Genomic DNA, 13,919 nt, shown 5'->3' with positions numbered 1-13,919 from the left:
AGCCCAGCAGCTTGGAGGGACACACAGCAGCTCCCACACTTCCAGCCACAGAGCTGTGCAAGCTCAACACCACTTAGCCACTTCAGGCTCCATCCCAAAGGAAAACTGCCAATTAAAAACCATGAGTGTCCCTTTTTTCGTTGCTCCTTACCCTATTATTTCTGCTCTCTCCAGCTTCTCTAGAGCTTGTCCCAGCTGGAAGCAACATCCTGTCTGCAGTCAGGGCACTGCCATGTCCCAAGAGCAGCAGTTGTGCTATTCTCCTCCCATTCCTGATACAAAACAATCCTTTTTCCATGTCTGGATTCAAACAAGGAATCATCTGCTCTGTTGAGGAATGCAAAATACCAAAAGCAAGCAGCAATGCAGGGTTTGCACAGCTTTCCTGCAAGCTGGGCCATGGGAGGAGATTCCTCTCCCACACAGACAAGGCTCCTGGAACACTTTCATCCTGGCATTTCATTTAAAGCTAAATTAAACATCCAGGCTTCCCTTTGGGAATGGAAGTCGTGCAGCCTGGGAGGGCTGTGACTTCACGGGGACCACAAGGAGGGCCATGGAGCCCCAGCCTGAGGGGTCTCCAGCTCCAATCCAGGGGCTCCACAGCCAGTGTGAAGTCCAACCTCCATGAGATTTTTACTGGAAATAAAGTAGAGCATCCAAATTAACAGGAAGAATAGAACAAGTGCAAGTTTTTCCCCACCTGTGGAGCAGTGCCTGTTCCTGAGCCCCAGGACAGCTAAGCCAGGCTGGCAACATCCACACTAGAAGGAGCTCCCTTTTCCAATTAAAAGCTAATTGTCTTTTTACTCATTAACTGTGAATACCTTGCTTATTTTCCTTGGAATTTTTCTGCCCCTCAACCTTTCCCAGTCAGCACAGAACAGCAGTTAATACTCTCATCATCCTTTAGTTTAGGGGCAGCTCCCAAACATGGGTGCCAGGCTCACACCCAGATCCATTCCCAGCAGACACTGCTTGCTCAGGGCTCCCAGCTCATGTCAGCTCCAGGAAGGAATTGCAACTCTGGGCTTGGATTTGTAAAGTCACTCAGTGCAGGAACAGCCAAACCTGCTAAAGCCTGAGTGGAGAGGAATGGTTTTATGGCAACTTCTCTTAAAATAACAGCAGAATGGAAGCAGCTAAAGCCAGGCTTTCAGGCAAGTGCTCCCAGCTGTCTTTCCAAAGCAAACACTGCAGCACTGAGAAACAGAAATAAAAATTACTTCATGGATTTGCTCTGGCCCCAAGCTTGTAAAAATGAAAAATGAACTGGGTTTCTAAACCTCCCTCATTTCCCAGGATCCAAGGTTTTATTAACAAGTTTGTCAGTAAGAATTTTTTGACTCTATTTCCAACATAAGTGACAACCTGGAATGAGATTTATACAGCCCTGCTCTGGTTTTCCACCCTGCCAAGGGTCTGGGGACAGGGACCCCATTGAGAGGCACAGGGGTGGACTGAGCCTCCCCACACCTCTGCTTTATAGACACTCTGAGCCAAAATTAGATCTGCCACAAAAGCTTTGGCCAAGGACAGCACAGCACAGCACCCAACACTGCTCATCCACAAAGCTCTTCCTGTCCTAACTGCTGAGCTGCTCTTCAGTTTTTCCAGCACCTTTCCAATTACAAAAAGTACATTACTGCAATTGCCACACTTCATCCATGTCGATGTCAAAACAGGACACCCTGTTACTGTTCCACACTGAAATAGCAACATGGAAACAGCTTTGGCCTCAGAAGGAAGGGGAACAGAAAAGGCTTTGCTACATCACACTCCTGGTGCTCTTTCCAGCCACTCCTGCAGCCCTGCAGAGATCCCACCCACACTGAGCTCAAACACAGTGGCACCTACCTAGCCAAAATTTCTTAACAGCTGATGAAACTAAAGAGTGGATGGAGGGAAACCATCCTTTGTGTGCTGAGAGACTAACAGGAATTCACCAACTTGCCAGGAGCAGCAAAGATCCCACGTGAGAACCAGTGGCAGGACAGCAAAGATCCCACACAAAACCCATCACTTTGCAGCATCTCAGCACCCCAGCACAGCACTGCCTCCCCTGCAGTGAGGCCCCAGGCAGAGTCAGAGTCCAAGGGACAGGTGATGTTAGCACCATTTTTTATTTGAAGAGTGAGCACAGTCCTGGAGAGAAGCTCCTGCCATTCCCAGTCTGTGTCCTGGCAGTACAAACCAGCCCCACAGGAGCACGAGGCTGTCTCCAGACACAAGCCACCCCAAAGCACCATGCCCTCCCCTCCTCCTTGAGCGAAGGGGGACATTCCATCCCCTGGGGAAAGCCAGGAAAGGAGACTCAAGGCATGCAGGAACCTTTGCAAAAGCCATTCCTGAGGTACCAGAGCAGCCAGCAGGAAATCCAGGGATGCTGTGAGGTCAGTCTCCATTGCCTGCTCCACATGCTGCTCCAAGGTGGAACAAGGCTGCCTGCTTCTACTTCTGCAGAACACAGGTCTTGCAGAGAGAGGTGTTGCTGTTAGCTCTCCAGCCCTCCCTCGTTTGCCATTTTTTATAATGATCCCTAAACTTGCATTCCACACATTAGCCAGCAGTTTTATTACAATATAGATCTACCTGGGAACAGAAGGAAAAAAATCCACTCCCACCATAGCAAAGCCTGGCAAAGAACAACTTTTTTCCTGGGGTTCCCCCTCCACTTATTATAAAAATTTAAAAAATAAAATTAGAAAGCAGAACAATCCTTCATGATAAGATTAAGGTCCTTGATGTGTGACTCTGTTTCAATGTGCCCAAAAACTGTCGAGCTTTCTCCTGCATGAAGAGTTGGTCTCGGGTTCCACCACAGGCCACCACTTTCCAAGCTCTGGTCATCTGCAGAGGGAAAAGAAAACATGTGTACAACACAGTTAAGGGAGAGGACAAACATCATGGTGACATCTTTTAAAACACTGCAAAAATAAAACTACCATCTATCTGCTACCCCAGGGAAATAAAACTTCAGACTCAGGAGCACCCAGCTTGCAACCAGGAGGAACTTGCACACCACCAGTTACTCATCACAGCCAAGATGATAATTTCTAGCAAAGGGGGCTTAGGTTCAACAGTTTCCTAGGTAAGTATTTCATTTCAGGACAACCCACATGCCCTTTCAGGGCTTTCCCTTCAGCCTTTATAGAGCACTACACAGAGCTGCTATGCCCAGAGAAACAAATAAGATGAGCTTACTGCTGTTCAAGGAGTGCTCACTAGAAAAAGGAAGGTTTACTTCAGTGCCAGATCAGTCACCCAAATTCCCTGATGGATTGGACAGGGTACAAATTCCCATAAGGAAATCCAGGCCAAGCATGCTAAGCAGGCCACAGCTCTGATCAACCATGGGGCTTTGAGCCCCAGCAGAAGGGCAGGTTTGCAAAGAGACAGGAGGAAGCTGTAGCATGACACCTGTGGCTCAGCAACTCTCAATCTTGGTGGAAAGACAATCCTGACAGCACAGGGATTCCTGTGATGGGTTCAGAGCTTCATCCCTCACTTCTCCTCCCATGGAGGGACAAGGGCTGCACTGCCAGCTAACATCCTGACAGGGAGAGCAGCAGCTGCAGGACTTACTGGTGCTGGGGGCCTGAAATGACTTGGCATCTTCCTGTAGGACATTTTCTCTGGCTGCACTTGCACGAAGGCTCTGTTGAGCAAACCACTGTCGTTCTTCCTGCTTGAGGAGGAAATGTTCAGGGACCTTGACAGGAAATTCACAGGCTGCAAAGAGAGAAAAAGAAAAGCATAAAGAACTAAGTTAATTTGTCCTGACAGTGCCGATATTTGGCCGGGCCAAAAGGTTAGCTGACAAATCCAGCCCTTCCTCCATTCTCATGAACTGTTCAAAGGCAGCTACAGGCTGCTTTGCACAGGGTTTTCCAGAGCAGAAACGAGCTGTGTCCCTGCTCTGAGCACAGCACCCCTCACCTGGGCTCTTTTGAAACACACAGTCTTGGGGAGAGCAGGCAGATTTTGGGTCATATCTTCATCCACAATATCCAGGGCCAGAGACTTCCTGACCTTCTTGATGGGACTCCTGCGCAGCTGGAGGGCACAGAAACACCAGTGTCAGCATGAGCCACCCATGAACTGCTGTCACTGGGGCCCAGGGTGCACACCAAGCCCATGGCACCATGGCACCAGTGCCTCAGAAAGGTGTGCTGCAGCCTTCCCCACCACAGGGCACAGCAGCTTGCAGTGCTTTCCTCCTGGCACCAACAGCCACTGATTTAGAAGAGGAAGCTCCTTACAGCAGGAAGGGAAGGCTACCAGAGGACTGAGCATACCAGCCCACAGCCTCCTGGGAGCCCAACTTGCTCCAGATGCTCCAAGAGTACCATGGGTCTCTTCTGTAGGTTAGGGACAAAGCATCTCCTAGAAAGAGTTCAGCACAAACCAGGACATAGCTGGCAGTATTTTAACCAGGCTGATGAAAATACAACAGCCGTGGGGCCAAAAACATTTTGGCATCAACAGCAGAATGAATAAAACCAGCCAAAACACCCCTTAACAGCACAGGGCTCAGCAACAGGTTCTAAATGCAAAAATCAGCTCACCCCTTGTTTCCTCTTCTGTTTCTCAGGCTTCACATCATCCTCTATGATGAGTTCAATGCCAGCTTCACTTCGGAGCACCTCCTTCAAGTCTTCTTCCAGGTGAGGAGTCTGGGGCTGGTGTGAAAAGGCAGAGATAGAGCACAAGGCAGTCAAATTCTCTATGCTGGGCAGACTCATAAGTATTTCCCTCAAGAGACAATGGGGTCAGGGGAGCCCACAGAGGGAGGACAAACACAAAGAGAACTTATTTACTTCCCAGTTGGGAAAGATGTAGGAATTCTGCTAGGCTGACAGATTTACAGGATCTCCAAACATGAGAGATGAGCTCCAAGTGTGCCATCATGAGACCAGTATGCACACAAGGCCTGAGAGACTGTGGACACACCCACATTCAGAGATCCAGTTCTTCAGGGAGGCCTAGGCAGATTATTGCCTTGCTTTTCCTCAAGGTCATCAACAGCCAAGCACTGCAGCCTGATTCAAGGGCAGGTTTTGGCATCTTTAGCTGGTTTACAGAGGAGCCAAAAGTCCTGTGGCTACTTACAATGACATGATCACCATGACAAGGTTCCCTTCATCTCTCCCACCTCAGCCTGGCACAACCAAACTGCACCTTGTTGTGGCACAGATAAGAGTTGGCTCACAGCTCCACTACAGCCTCCCCCATGTCCCATTTGCATTCATCACTGTTCTGCCACTGCCAAGCCACAGCCCTGACCAGTAATTACCAGAGGCCTAATTGGTCCATATTTCTCCAGGGCATTTTTGAAAGGGGTGGGAGTGTGAGGTGTGTTGTCCACCACATATGTCTGATCTGGTGTGACGAACCTGGAAACAGTGAGAGAAAGACAAGGGATCAGACATGCTGTAACCCACAGAAGGAAAGAGCCCACCCAGCAGCTGAACACAATGGTGGCCACTTGGCTGTGGTCCTAGTCAGACTGGGCATTTGCTCCCTGCAGCTCAGAGAGGAGCTGTTTTTGGAGGGAAACACCGATTTAAGGAAATGTCCAGCCTGGTTGCCTCTCTCTCAGCAATGCCATGACAGGTACTGAGAGGTATGTTTGAATTAGACCAGACTCCTGTGTGGAAAAGAACACTGCTCTGGGAGGAAGAGGAGGAGGAGGAGGAAAGGACTTACGCTAAATTCTTCTGGAGCAGAGGGGTCTTGTCCCTGTGCAGAGGAGTGGTGACAATCACCTTCTGACTGCACACAGGTGTGGAGGTCAGAGATGGGTTCTCCAGTTCTAGTGTATCCTGTTTGGTCCAAAAGTTTAAGAACTGCACAGCACAGGAGAAAAAAAAAAAGTGAAGACGGTTAGTCTCAAGCAGTCCAACATTGTATCACAAGTCATTACTCTTTCCTAAACATGGGGAAAACCTGAAGTAGGGACAGTCCTCCCATTGTGAGCAGCTGTCCCAGTATAAACCGGGATGACTTACACCCTCATAACAGTCCTGTATGTGGACACAGAGGAAAGTTGCCAGAAGGTCTCTCACACCTCCAAAGATTATTCACTTCCCATAAGGGATGAGCTGATACTACTACACCTGCCAGCTACAGGGTGGGAGAGAAGTCTCTCTTTGCACTGGCAATCCTGGCACACCAAAGGTCTATTCCAGCCTCAGCTTAGCAAACATGAGGGAAATCCATGTAACACAACAGTATACAAGCTAACAGGTCTTACACTGAGCTGCCTTCAGCCTCAACTGTGAGAAAATGACAAACTGTCTCATCTCTGCTAGGATTTTACTTCACACCAGCTAATAAGCGACAGCTTTACTCCCAAAAGGAATGAGGTTTGTGCCCAAGAACCTATCAGGAGAGAAGTGTTTGTGACAATCACTGATGGCCTGAGGCAGGACACGCCATTTGCCTTCTCAGATTCACTACAGGCCTTGCAGCCTTTTACACTCTGTGGAGTTGCACATTTTGGGTCCTGCTCTCATTCCCCAGTTCTTGCTAGCCTTGTATTCAAGGCCCACAAACATTTGTGTCAGACTGTCCTGTGGTGCTCTCCCATGTGCACCCAGGGCTGCAGAAACAGCAGAAATAAAGGCCTGGAAGGCACTGGCAGACAGAGTCTGAAGACAGCTGCTGTGGGAACTGTGCTGGAGAACACAGAAGGACAGCAGCTTTTATTCTGCTCTGTAGACAGAACTCCACCACTTCCATATATGAGGCACTCGTGGGTTTGACCAGCACAGTGCTCCAAGGTGATATATGTTGGAGACCATGTGTGCAGAAGTGTGTGAACACTGTAGGAGTCATGACAAAGGCTGAAACATCCCAACATCCTTTTGCAATTGAAGCCCAGGAGCATTCTGCCAAGCACAGCAACACTGAGATCTGCACAAGGTGTTTGCTACTGAGTCTTCCTGCATGACTGAACTGCAAACAAACAGGGAAAGCCACTTTTCACTGTTGCACTCTGCTACCCACAGCTGGGGCAGCAATGCCCTGGGGACAGAAGCACTATGCCCTCCAGCACGGGCAGGCATGCAGACCCATCCACACTGCAGTGCTTCTTCCTCACACTGGGCACGTGTCCTGCCCCTCAGGGAAGCAGCTGAGCTTCCCTAAAACCACAGGTGCTCCTAGAGGCAGGCATGGCCTGCTGCTCCCATGGGAAGGGCAGCACTGAAGACAAGCAGTGCCAGAACCAACTGTGTGCCTTGTTTAAGCAAAGGGACACACTCTGCACACTGGCACTGCCTCGTTCACAGGACAACAAACACAAAGCTGGCAGAGCTGGTGGGAATACATGCCATGAGCACAAGAGAGAGCACAAGAAGATAGAGCATAACATGCCTATTTCTTAGCTCAGGACCAAGCCCAAGCAGAGGAGCACAGTGTCTGCCAATGCTCTGTACCTGAGATGGAGAGAAGGGCAGTGTCTTGACAGGGGTGCTCTTGGGTGTCATGCTGTTGCAGGAGTCAAGGAAGGACAGGCTGGTGCTGGCAACGTTCTCTGTGACAGGGGAGAGGGAGATCTTCCTCTTCTTCTGCCTCTTCAGCACAGAGGGTGGTGTGCCAAAGCTTGCCTCAGCGTGGGGAGAGATGGGGATGAGCTCCCCCTTGCTGCTCCTGCTCAGGTCAGAGATGGTGTGGCCATCCAGGCGGTACTCGGTCATGTTGGGCAGGGATGGCACTGGCTTGCTGGGGGTTTGCCTCACAGGGCTGTTGCTGCTGCTGCTGCCACCAGCAGAGGGTTCCTCAGGCAGGTCAAACTGGGACAGATCACACCACCCATCTGGGTCCTGCACATAAGAGAAATCATCAGTAGCAGCCCAGGAAGGAAAGCTGGACACTCAGCTGGTGTAGATCTGAACTGGGAGGTGAAATAAGCACATGTGTGAGATGGCACCAACCTTTGGAAGGAGCCTTGGCTAGAAGAGAACTTGAACCTTCCTCCCCTCTGCTGCAGGCACAGCTGGGAGCCAGACCAGGGAACTGACCCAGCTGAAAGCTGCTGTGTGCACAAGGGGCAGATCTTTATTTTACACAAGGTTGATTTCCCAGTTGGGTTCCCAGCACAGCTGCACAAACAGCTGCAGCCCCTCAGAGAGGGGACCAAAAAAGCAGTTGGGGATAGGCCTGGGGACAGGGGCTGAATGAAGTGACTGTCACAGGGCTCTGCTGTAACTGCACTGCTGAAAGCAGATTAAAACTAGCCAGACCAGTTCAGAGATGAGCTGCTTCACAGCCCAACCCCACCAACACCCAACACCACACTAGCAGGTCCCTAAGGAGCCATGGATGGCCTGGGAAGCCTCGGACACAAACTGCCTTCCTATACACAGGCAAAGTGGATTCTTCACGGATAATCAGCTCTTAAGCTCCTCAGGCAGGCTGGGGGCTGCAGAGGAACTTCCCTCTGATGGCAGCAAAGTGCCCTGTTGATTCTAGCCAGCCTCCCACACTGGAGAGCCTCTGTCACCCAGGGGACCTCAGCACTGCTTGACTGGCCCAAAATGACTAGTTTTAGTGAAAGCAAGTGGTGGCATCATGCCAGCATGAAGGAGTCTGTCCTGCATAGTACAAATGGGCTCAGCTTATTCACAGCCTGTCCTATCTAATCTTATCCCATGACAGAAGGGAAAGGAAAGCCAATAAGCATGGGCCTGAACTGTTAAGAAAAAGATTGCTGGGGACACTGGCTGATAAAGAAGGGCCTGAAATCATGTTTGCCAGCACCTACAACCTCCTACACCAGCAGAGGCCATGCTCAAGAACATGGGAAACCTGCAAGCCCACAGCAATACTCATACAGCTGGAAAAGCCTAATCCAGCCCTGGAAAAAGAGACAGTAGGAAACTGCAAGACAATGATAGAACCAGCCCTTCTCAGGATGGTGATAAGCAAGGGGATCTGATAAGTTCATTCAAGGGAAAAAGGGTGATGATCAGTCTTCCTACATTATCTGGAGGAGCAAGGGTATGTTACTTACAGATTCAATCATGTCCAGAGCTTCATTCAAGGCTGGCACTGAAGTTGGGTACAAACAGTTAGCAGCTTCAACGACCCATTTGTATGGTGATGTGATAAACGAAGCATTCTCAGGCACTGCCTCATCCAGGGCACCCTCAGCGTTCTGCTCTGCCAGCTCTGCAACTGGCAGCTCTGAGGGCAACTCCTGCACTCCTGTCACTTCCTCATCACTGGCATCTTCCTCCTTTATTTCAGAGAGATCAGCTGGCCAGTTGGGCAGGATGTTCTTTGCACATACAACAAAGAAAGTCCAGATGTTAGCAGAAAACAAGGGAACAATGTCAAGTCCTGGTGACGAAAAGCAAGGAGCCCTGGACACATTCAGCTCCGCCTGCTCTGCTACCTGCCATTCAGTTTGTTTCACACCCCTATGCTCTCTCACTGCTCTGTCCTGCACTACCTGAGCAGGAGTCCAGCAACATAACAAGCACAGAACTGTTTAATTGAAAATTTCAGTTAACAGTGCCCCAGGAGAAAGCTGAACAAATACTGAGCAGGTAGCACTAGTTCTGCATTTCCTAATTTCCAAGAACTTGCCTTCAGAAACTACAAGTTTTCCTTGTGAAAAAAAAGTAACTGGGTGTACTTCCCTGCTCCCCTTTTCAGAGGAAAGGAACACAGTATCTCTTCACCATCCTCCCACACAAACACTATCTGGAGCAGCCTCCTCCTGCCACCAGCAACAGCACAACAAGCCAAAAGAATTTTCAGTGTCCAAAACAGACCTGATGTTGGGATTGGCAAGATAACAGCACTAGCAGAGTGCTGTCCTCTGCCTGGAGAACACAGTCTGGTTCCCATAACACCTCTAGTTCCTGAAGGGAGAGATCTCCCAAGAGTCAGTCTCTTGGAGACAGCTGGGGAAGGCACAAACTGTCTCTGCAGACACCAGAGTGTGGCCAAAGCAGTGTGAGGCAGCAGAAGGGTGGATGAACACTCCAAAATGCATTAGTAAAGGGGGAGACTGACCCAGCTGCAAGTGTGCTGGTGCAATACCTGGCTCTCAGCTGTCATTTGACTTCGTCTCTCCTTGTCATCCACCTCCACAAGCAAGTACACTGACTTGGACTCTTTAGCTTCATTGAGAAAACCTCTTGTGTCCACCTTCCGCTTGATGGTGGAGTTCCAGTGATTCTTCACAGCATTGTCAGTCCTGCAGGGAAAGCAGAAGGAAACAAATCATTATTTACAGCAGCTTCAAAGCACACCTAACAGCTCCAGCACACGCCCCAGCCCCATCCTGTGAGCCTAACACATGGATCTCCATGGGCCACCCAGTTGGGAAGGCAGCAGTGAGCAAAGAGGTCCTACCTCCCAGGCAGCAGCTTGGCAATCTCCGCCCAGCGATTCCCCAGGACCTTGTGGGCCTCATAAATGATGCGATCCTCCTCCTCTGTCCACGAAGACTTCTTCACTTCAGGGTTCAGGTGGTTGTGCCAGCGTTCCCGGCACTGCTTCCCTAACCGCCCTTTCAGGTGCTTGGCTATCAGGGTCCACTGTTTGGTGCCATATTTTTTAACCAGTTCAATTACCTTTGAAGAGAGTGGGAGGGAAATAAGGAAATGGGATAAAGGAGGAGAAGGACAATACAGTTATCTTCAGGCTTTGCTCTTCAGCTCTCTCGAGATCAGGTAAGGGCAGACAGGGAAAGGCTCCTCGGGAGGAAAAGCTGGAGAGATCCAGCACTGCCCATCAGGTGTACCAACACTTGTGAGAGCAATGATTCAGCTGAATTTCTGTAAGAGACTTGTTTCCACACAGACATTTTTGCCACAGGGCACCTGTGAATGCAGATGACTGCTCACAAAAGATGGGATGGAGACTGGCAGGTGCACCAAGGGGCAGAAAGGCCCAAATTTAGAAACACATGCCCATTTCTGAGCCAGGGCCAAGTCCACATGCTCCAAGGCTCCTCTGCCTTCCCTGCTTCCCGGGACCTGGCTGCAGGACAACAGCCCCTGTCAGCTCTGCTGCTCCCTTTAAGAGTGTTCTACACCCAGGACATGCCAGAGCTGCAGCTCTGTGCCCTGCTAGCACCAGGACACACAGGGAGAGCTTCAAAGCCTAAACAAGCCATATTCACTTAAGAGCCATCCACTTTGCCTCTTCCCCTTCACTAAGGGCTTTGTCACCTCTGCCTGAGGCTCAATGCAAATACTTCAGGACATAGAATCTGTTCTGAGCCCCTGCAATGTCCAGAGCACAGTCAGGATGAAATAATCTGCTTCCTGCAGTGTTCAGCCCACCAAAATCTTGGCTGAAGACTTCTCCAAGAGCATTTCTACCCTGGCCAGCTGTGCTCAGCTGAAAGGTGCAGGTAGAGAGGTGATGCTCAGTGCTCTTGGCATGTAACAAATGTCCCTACCGCAGGGACTCTTGACTATCAAGCACAGACAAATGGACCAAAGATGCCAAAGTGAGGCACAGGCCAAGGAGCTGGGGCAAAGCAGTGTGCAGTGTTGGGAGGAGAGAGCCGGAGTCAGCCTGGCCAGGATGAGTAGGCTGGAAGAGTCAGGACATGCAAAGGGAGTGGAAAAGCAGGCAACAGCTGCTCTGCTGCAAGGTGGAAGGACATCTTGAGAAGCTTCCTTAGGACATGCTTAATATAAATCTTTCAGCCCACTCTGGGATCAGCAGAGAAACAGAAGTCATGATTCCCCCAGCCAGCCTCAGCCATCCCCTCCAGCCTGCCTACTGTGGCACAGGAAATGTTAGTTTGATTTTCTCTTAGATCCAACACAGACAGGCCAGGTGGAGACCTGCCAGGAGGCAGATGAATTAATTCCCTTTTCTCCTCTTTCCTTTGGCAGCCTACTGTGGCAGTACTGTGTGAAAGGGAGGTGTTTAGCTGAAGAGGCCTAGACCTGCTCCTGCACCATAGCTGTGTTCAGAGCTGCTCAGAGCAGGTCACAGTGCTGCTCTCACAGGTATCCACCACTGGGATGAATTACCCACATTTTACAACAAGACCTGAGGGTCTGGCACTTCCACCCTCTCCACAGACAGTCACAGTCCAACACTGATCCTCTCAGCCCTGACTTACCTTTTGGTCCTCCTCTTTTGTCCAAGGGCCCTTCACCAGGTCTGGGTTCAACACTCTGAGCCATCGGTACTGACACTGCTGGTCACTGCGGTTCTGGGAAAAGCAGTGAGATAGACAAGTATTATCCTGGAGGCTCCAAAAGCTCCTAAAGCTATAGCAGTCCTCACACACACAGGATGCCTCACAGAAAACCTGCAGAATACATACAAGGACCCTAGACCCAGAGCACCAGGCACAGGAGCCTCAGTTTCTCACCCCAGCTCCAGCAGACTCAGCCTTGAAAGCCCTCTGTACAGGAAGGTCTCCCCACCCTGAAGCAGCTCCTTTCAGAGCCTGGAACTGCAGTCACAGAACAGTCCCACTGTGCAAGCTGCTGCACACACACAGAACCAGCACAAGGGAAAGAAGCAACATGCAAATGCTACAATTCCCAACTGGGCAAAGGGTCACTTACAGGAAAGTGACTGGCCAGGAACTTCCAGTCATTCTGCCCATAATGGCTTACTAACATCTTCAGCTGCTCATCCTGCAAAGAACAAAGACATCCAATTTCAGATACTCTGAAGCAACACACCACAGGCACCCCGGGCTGAAGGCATCAAGAGAACAAGTTATGTTTTGAACTGTCAAGGTTTGTTGGCATTTCTCTTCGGGGGAGGAAGGTGGCTCACACCAGCCTTCAGCAGTGCTCCAGTATGTGGAGCTCAGCTGGAACAGATAGTTTGCTTCTGAGCTCTCTACTAGGACAAACTCATACAGTGAGTACAAAACAAGAGTTCAGCTCTGTTCCAGCACAGTTTGATTCAAACCCTGTGTCCAAGGGCCAGTTTATCCAGCCCCAGTACACTCCTGACCGGACAGTCCATCTCCCAGCTCAGCCACTGGTTTTGCCTGGCCAGGAAAGCTGACTGGTTGTAGTGTATCACCAGTAGCCTGGTAGTCTTCTGTCTCTCGGGGCTACAGGGCCCTACAGCATTTCTTTCATGATCCCTGCTACAGCCTGGGTGTGCAGACTCCTACAGCTCACAGAGAGCCTGACATAGGGGTCCTTGACTGTGAGCTCTGGCTGGGCAAACGGAGGCATGAAATTATTCCCAGCACAACCTGAGCCTAAGGCTGCATAAAGATCACCTTACTTGGTGGCAAGGTAGACACCAGGGAGACAGAACATCTTGTAGTTCACACACAGAACGAATATGGTGGAGGAACTGGGAGGAGGGAAGACAATATCCCAACTAGTTTCAGGCTCTCAGCCAGGATGACTAAGCCATGATCCCAGCAGTCTCAGCACTCCCTGCTTCTGACAGATAAAAGAGAGGACATTTCCACTGTGCAATTCAGCTTGCTGGAGACCTCAGCCATCCTCTGGAACCTCTCTTTGCTCACAGGAGCACTGCAGGCAGCAGATGCCTTGCCCAGGACTCCGCTTGAGGTAAAGAGGTTGGAGCTTTTGCTCTCTGGACTACACTTCAGACTCCCCTGATCATCTGAGCCTCATTCAGACCTCAGCTCAGTCTTCTCCAGTGGTAAGCAAGAGGCTGGGTCATGGCCAGCAGATGAGGACTGGAGTGGATACACTGAGGCCCGGGGTGCCATGCCCACCCCAAAGCACTTCTCTCAGCAATGCTGGGCCCTCACTCACCTCTTCTGGTGTCCACTTGATCTTGCACCTGCCATCCCGCTGCTCTGGCACATCCAAGTCGGCATCTTGGTAGTGTAGCTCATCCTGGTCCTCACTAGAAACGAACAAATGAAGATTATAACACCCATCTCTGACAAAAACCGGAGCAGAGCGCCCAGCCTCCAGTGCAGAGCC

General features: G+C 50.4%; 1 protein-coding gene across 1 annotated transcript; it reads right to left on the bottom strand.

The window, feature by feature from the left end:
* Positions 1-2,559: 2,559 nt before the first annotated feature.
* On the bottom strand, positions 2,560-13,839 carry MYBL2 (v-myb avian myeloblastosis viral oncogene homolog-like 2; the record flags this gene model as incomplete). The annotated part of the gene is made up of 13 exons (XM_009076869.1): positions 2,560-2,850; positions 3,586-3,732; positions 3,940-4,056; positions 4,569-4,682; positions 5,297-5,396; positions 5,710-5,849; positions 7,443-7,829; positions 9,020-9,286; positions 10,057-10,213; positions 10,372-10,592; positions 12,104-12,196; positions 12,558-12,629; positions 13,746-13,839. Coding segments are annotated over 13 exons (2,038 nt in total), but the record flags the coding sequence as incomplete, so codon positions are not given.
* Positions 13,840-13,919: the final 80 nt, after the last annotated feature.

The sequence above is a fragment of the Acanthisitta chloris genome, unplaced genomic scaffold, assembly GCF_000695815.1.
Source record: "Acanthisitta chloris isolate BGI_N310 unplaced genomic scaffold, ASM69581v1 scaffold1336, whole genome shotgun sequence".
Taxonomy (NCBI): domain Eukaryota; kingdom Metazoa; phylum Chordata; class Aves; order Passeriformes; family Acanthisittidae; genus Acanthisitta; species Acanthisitta chloris.
Note: the sequence above shows the minus strand (reverse complement) of the source record. Positions and strands in the feature narration are given on the sequence as shown.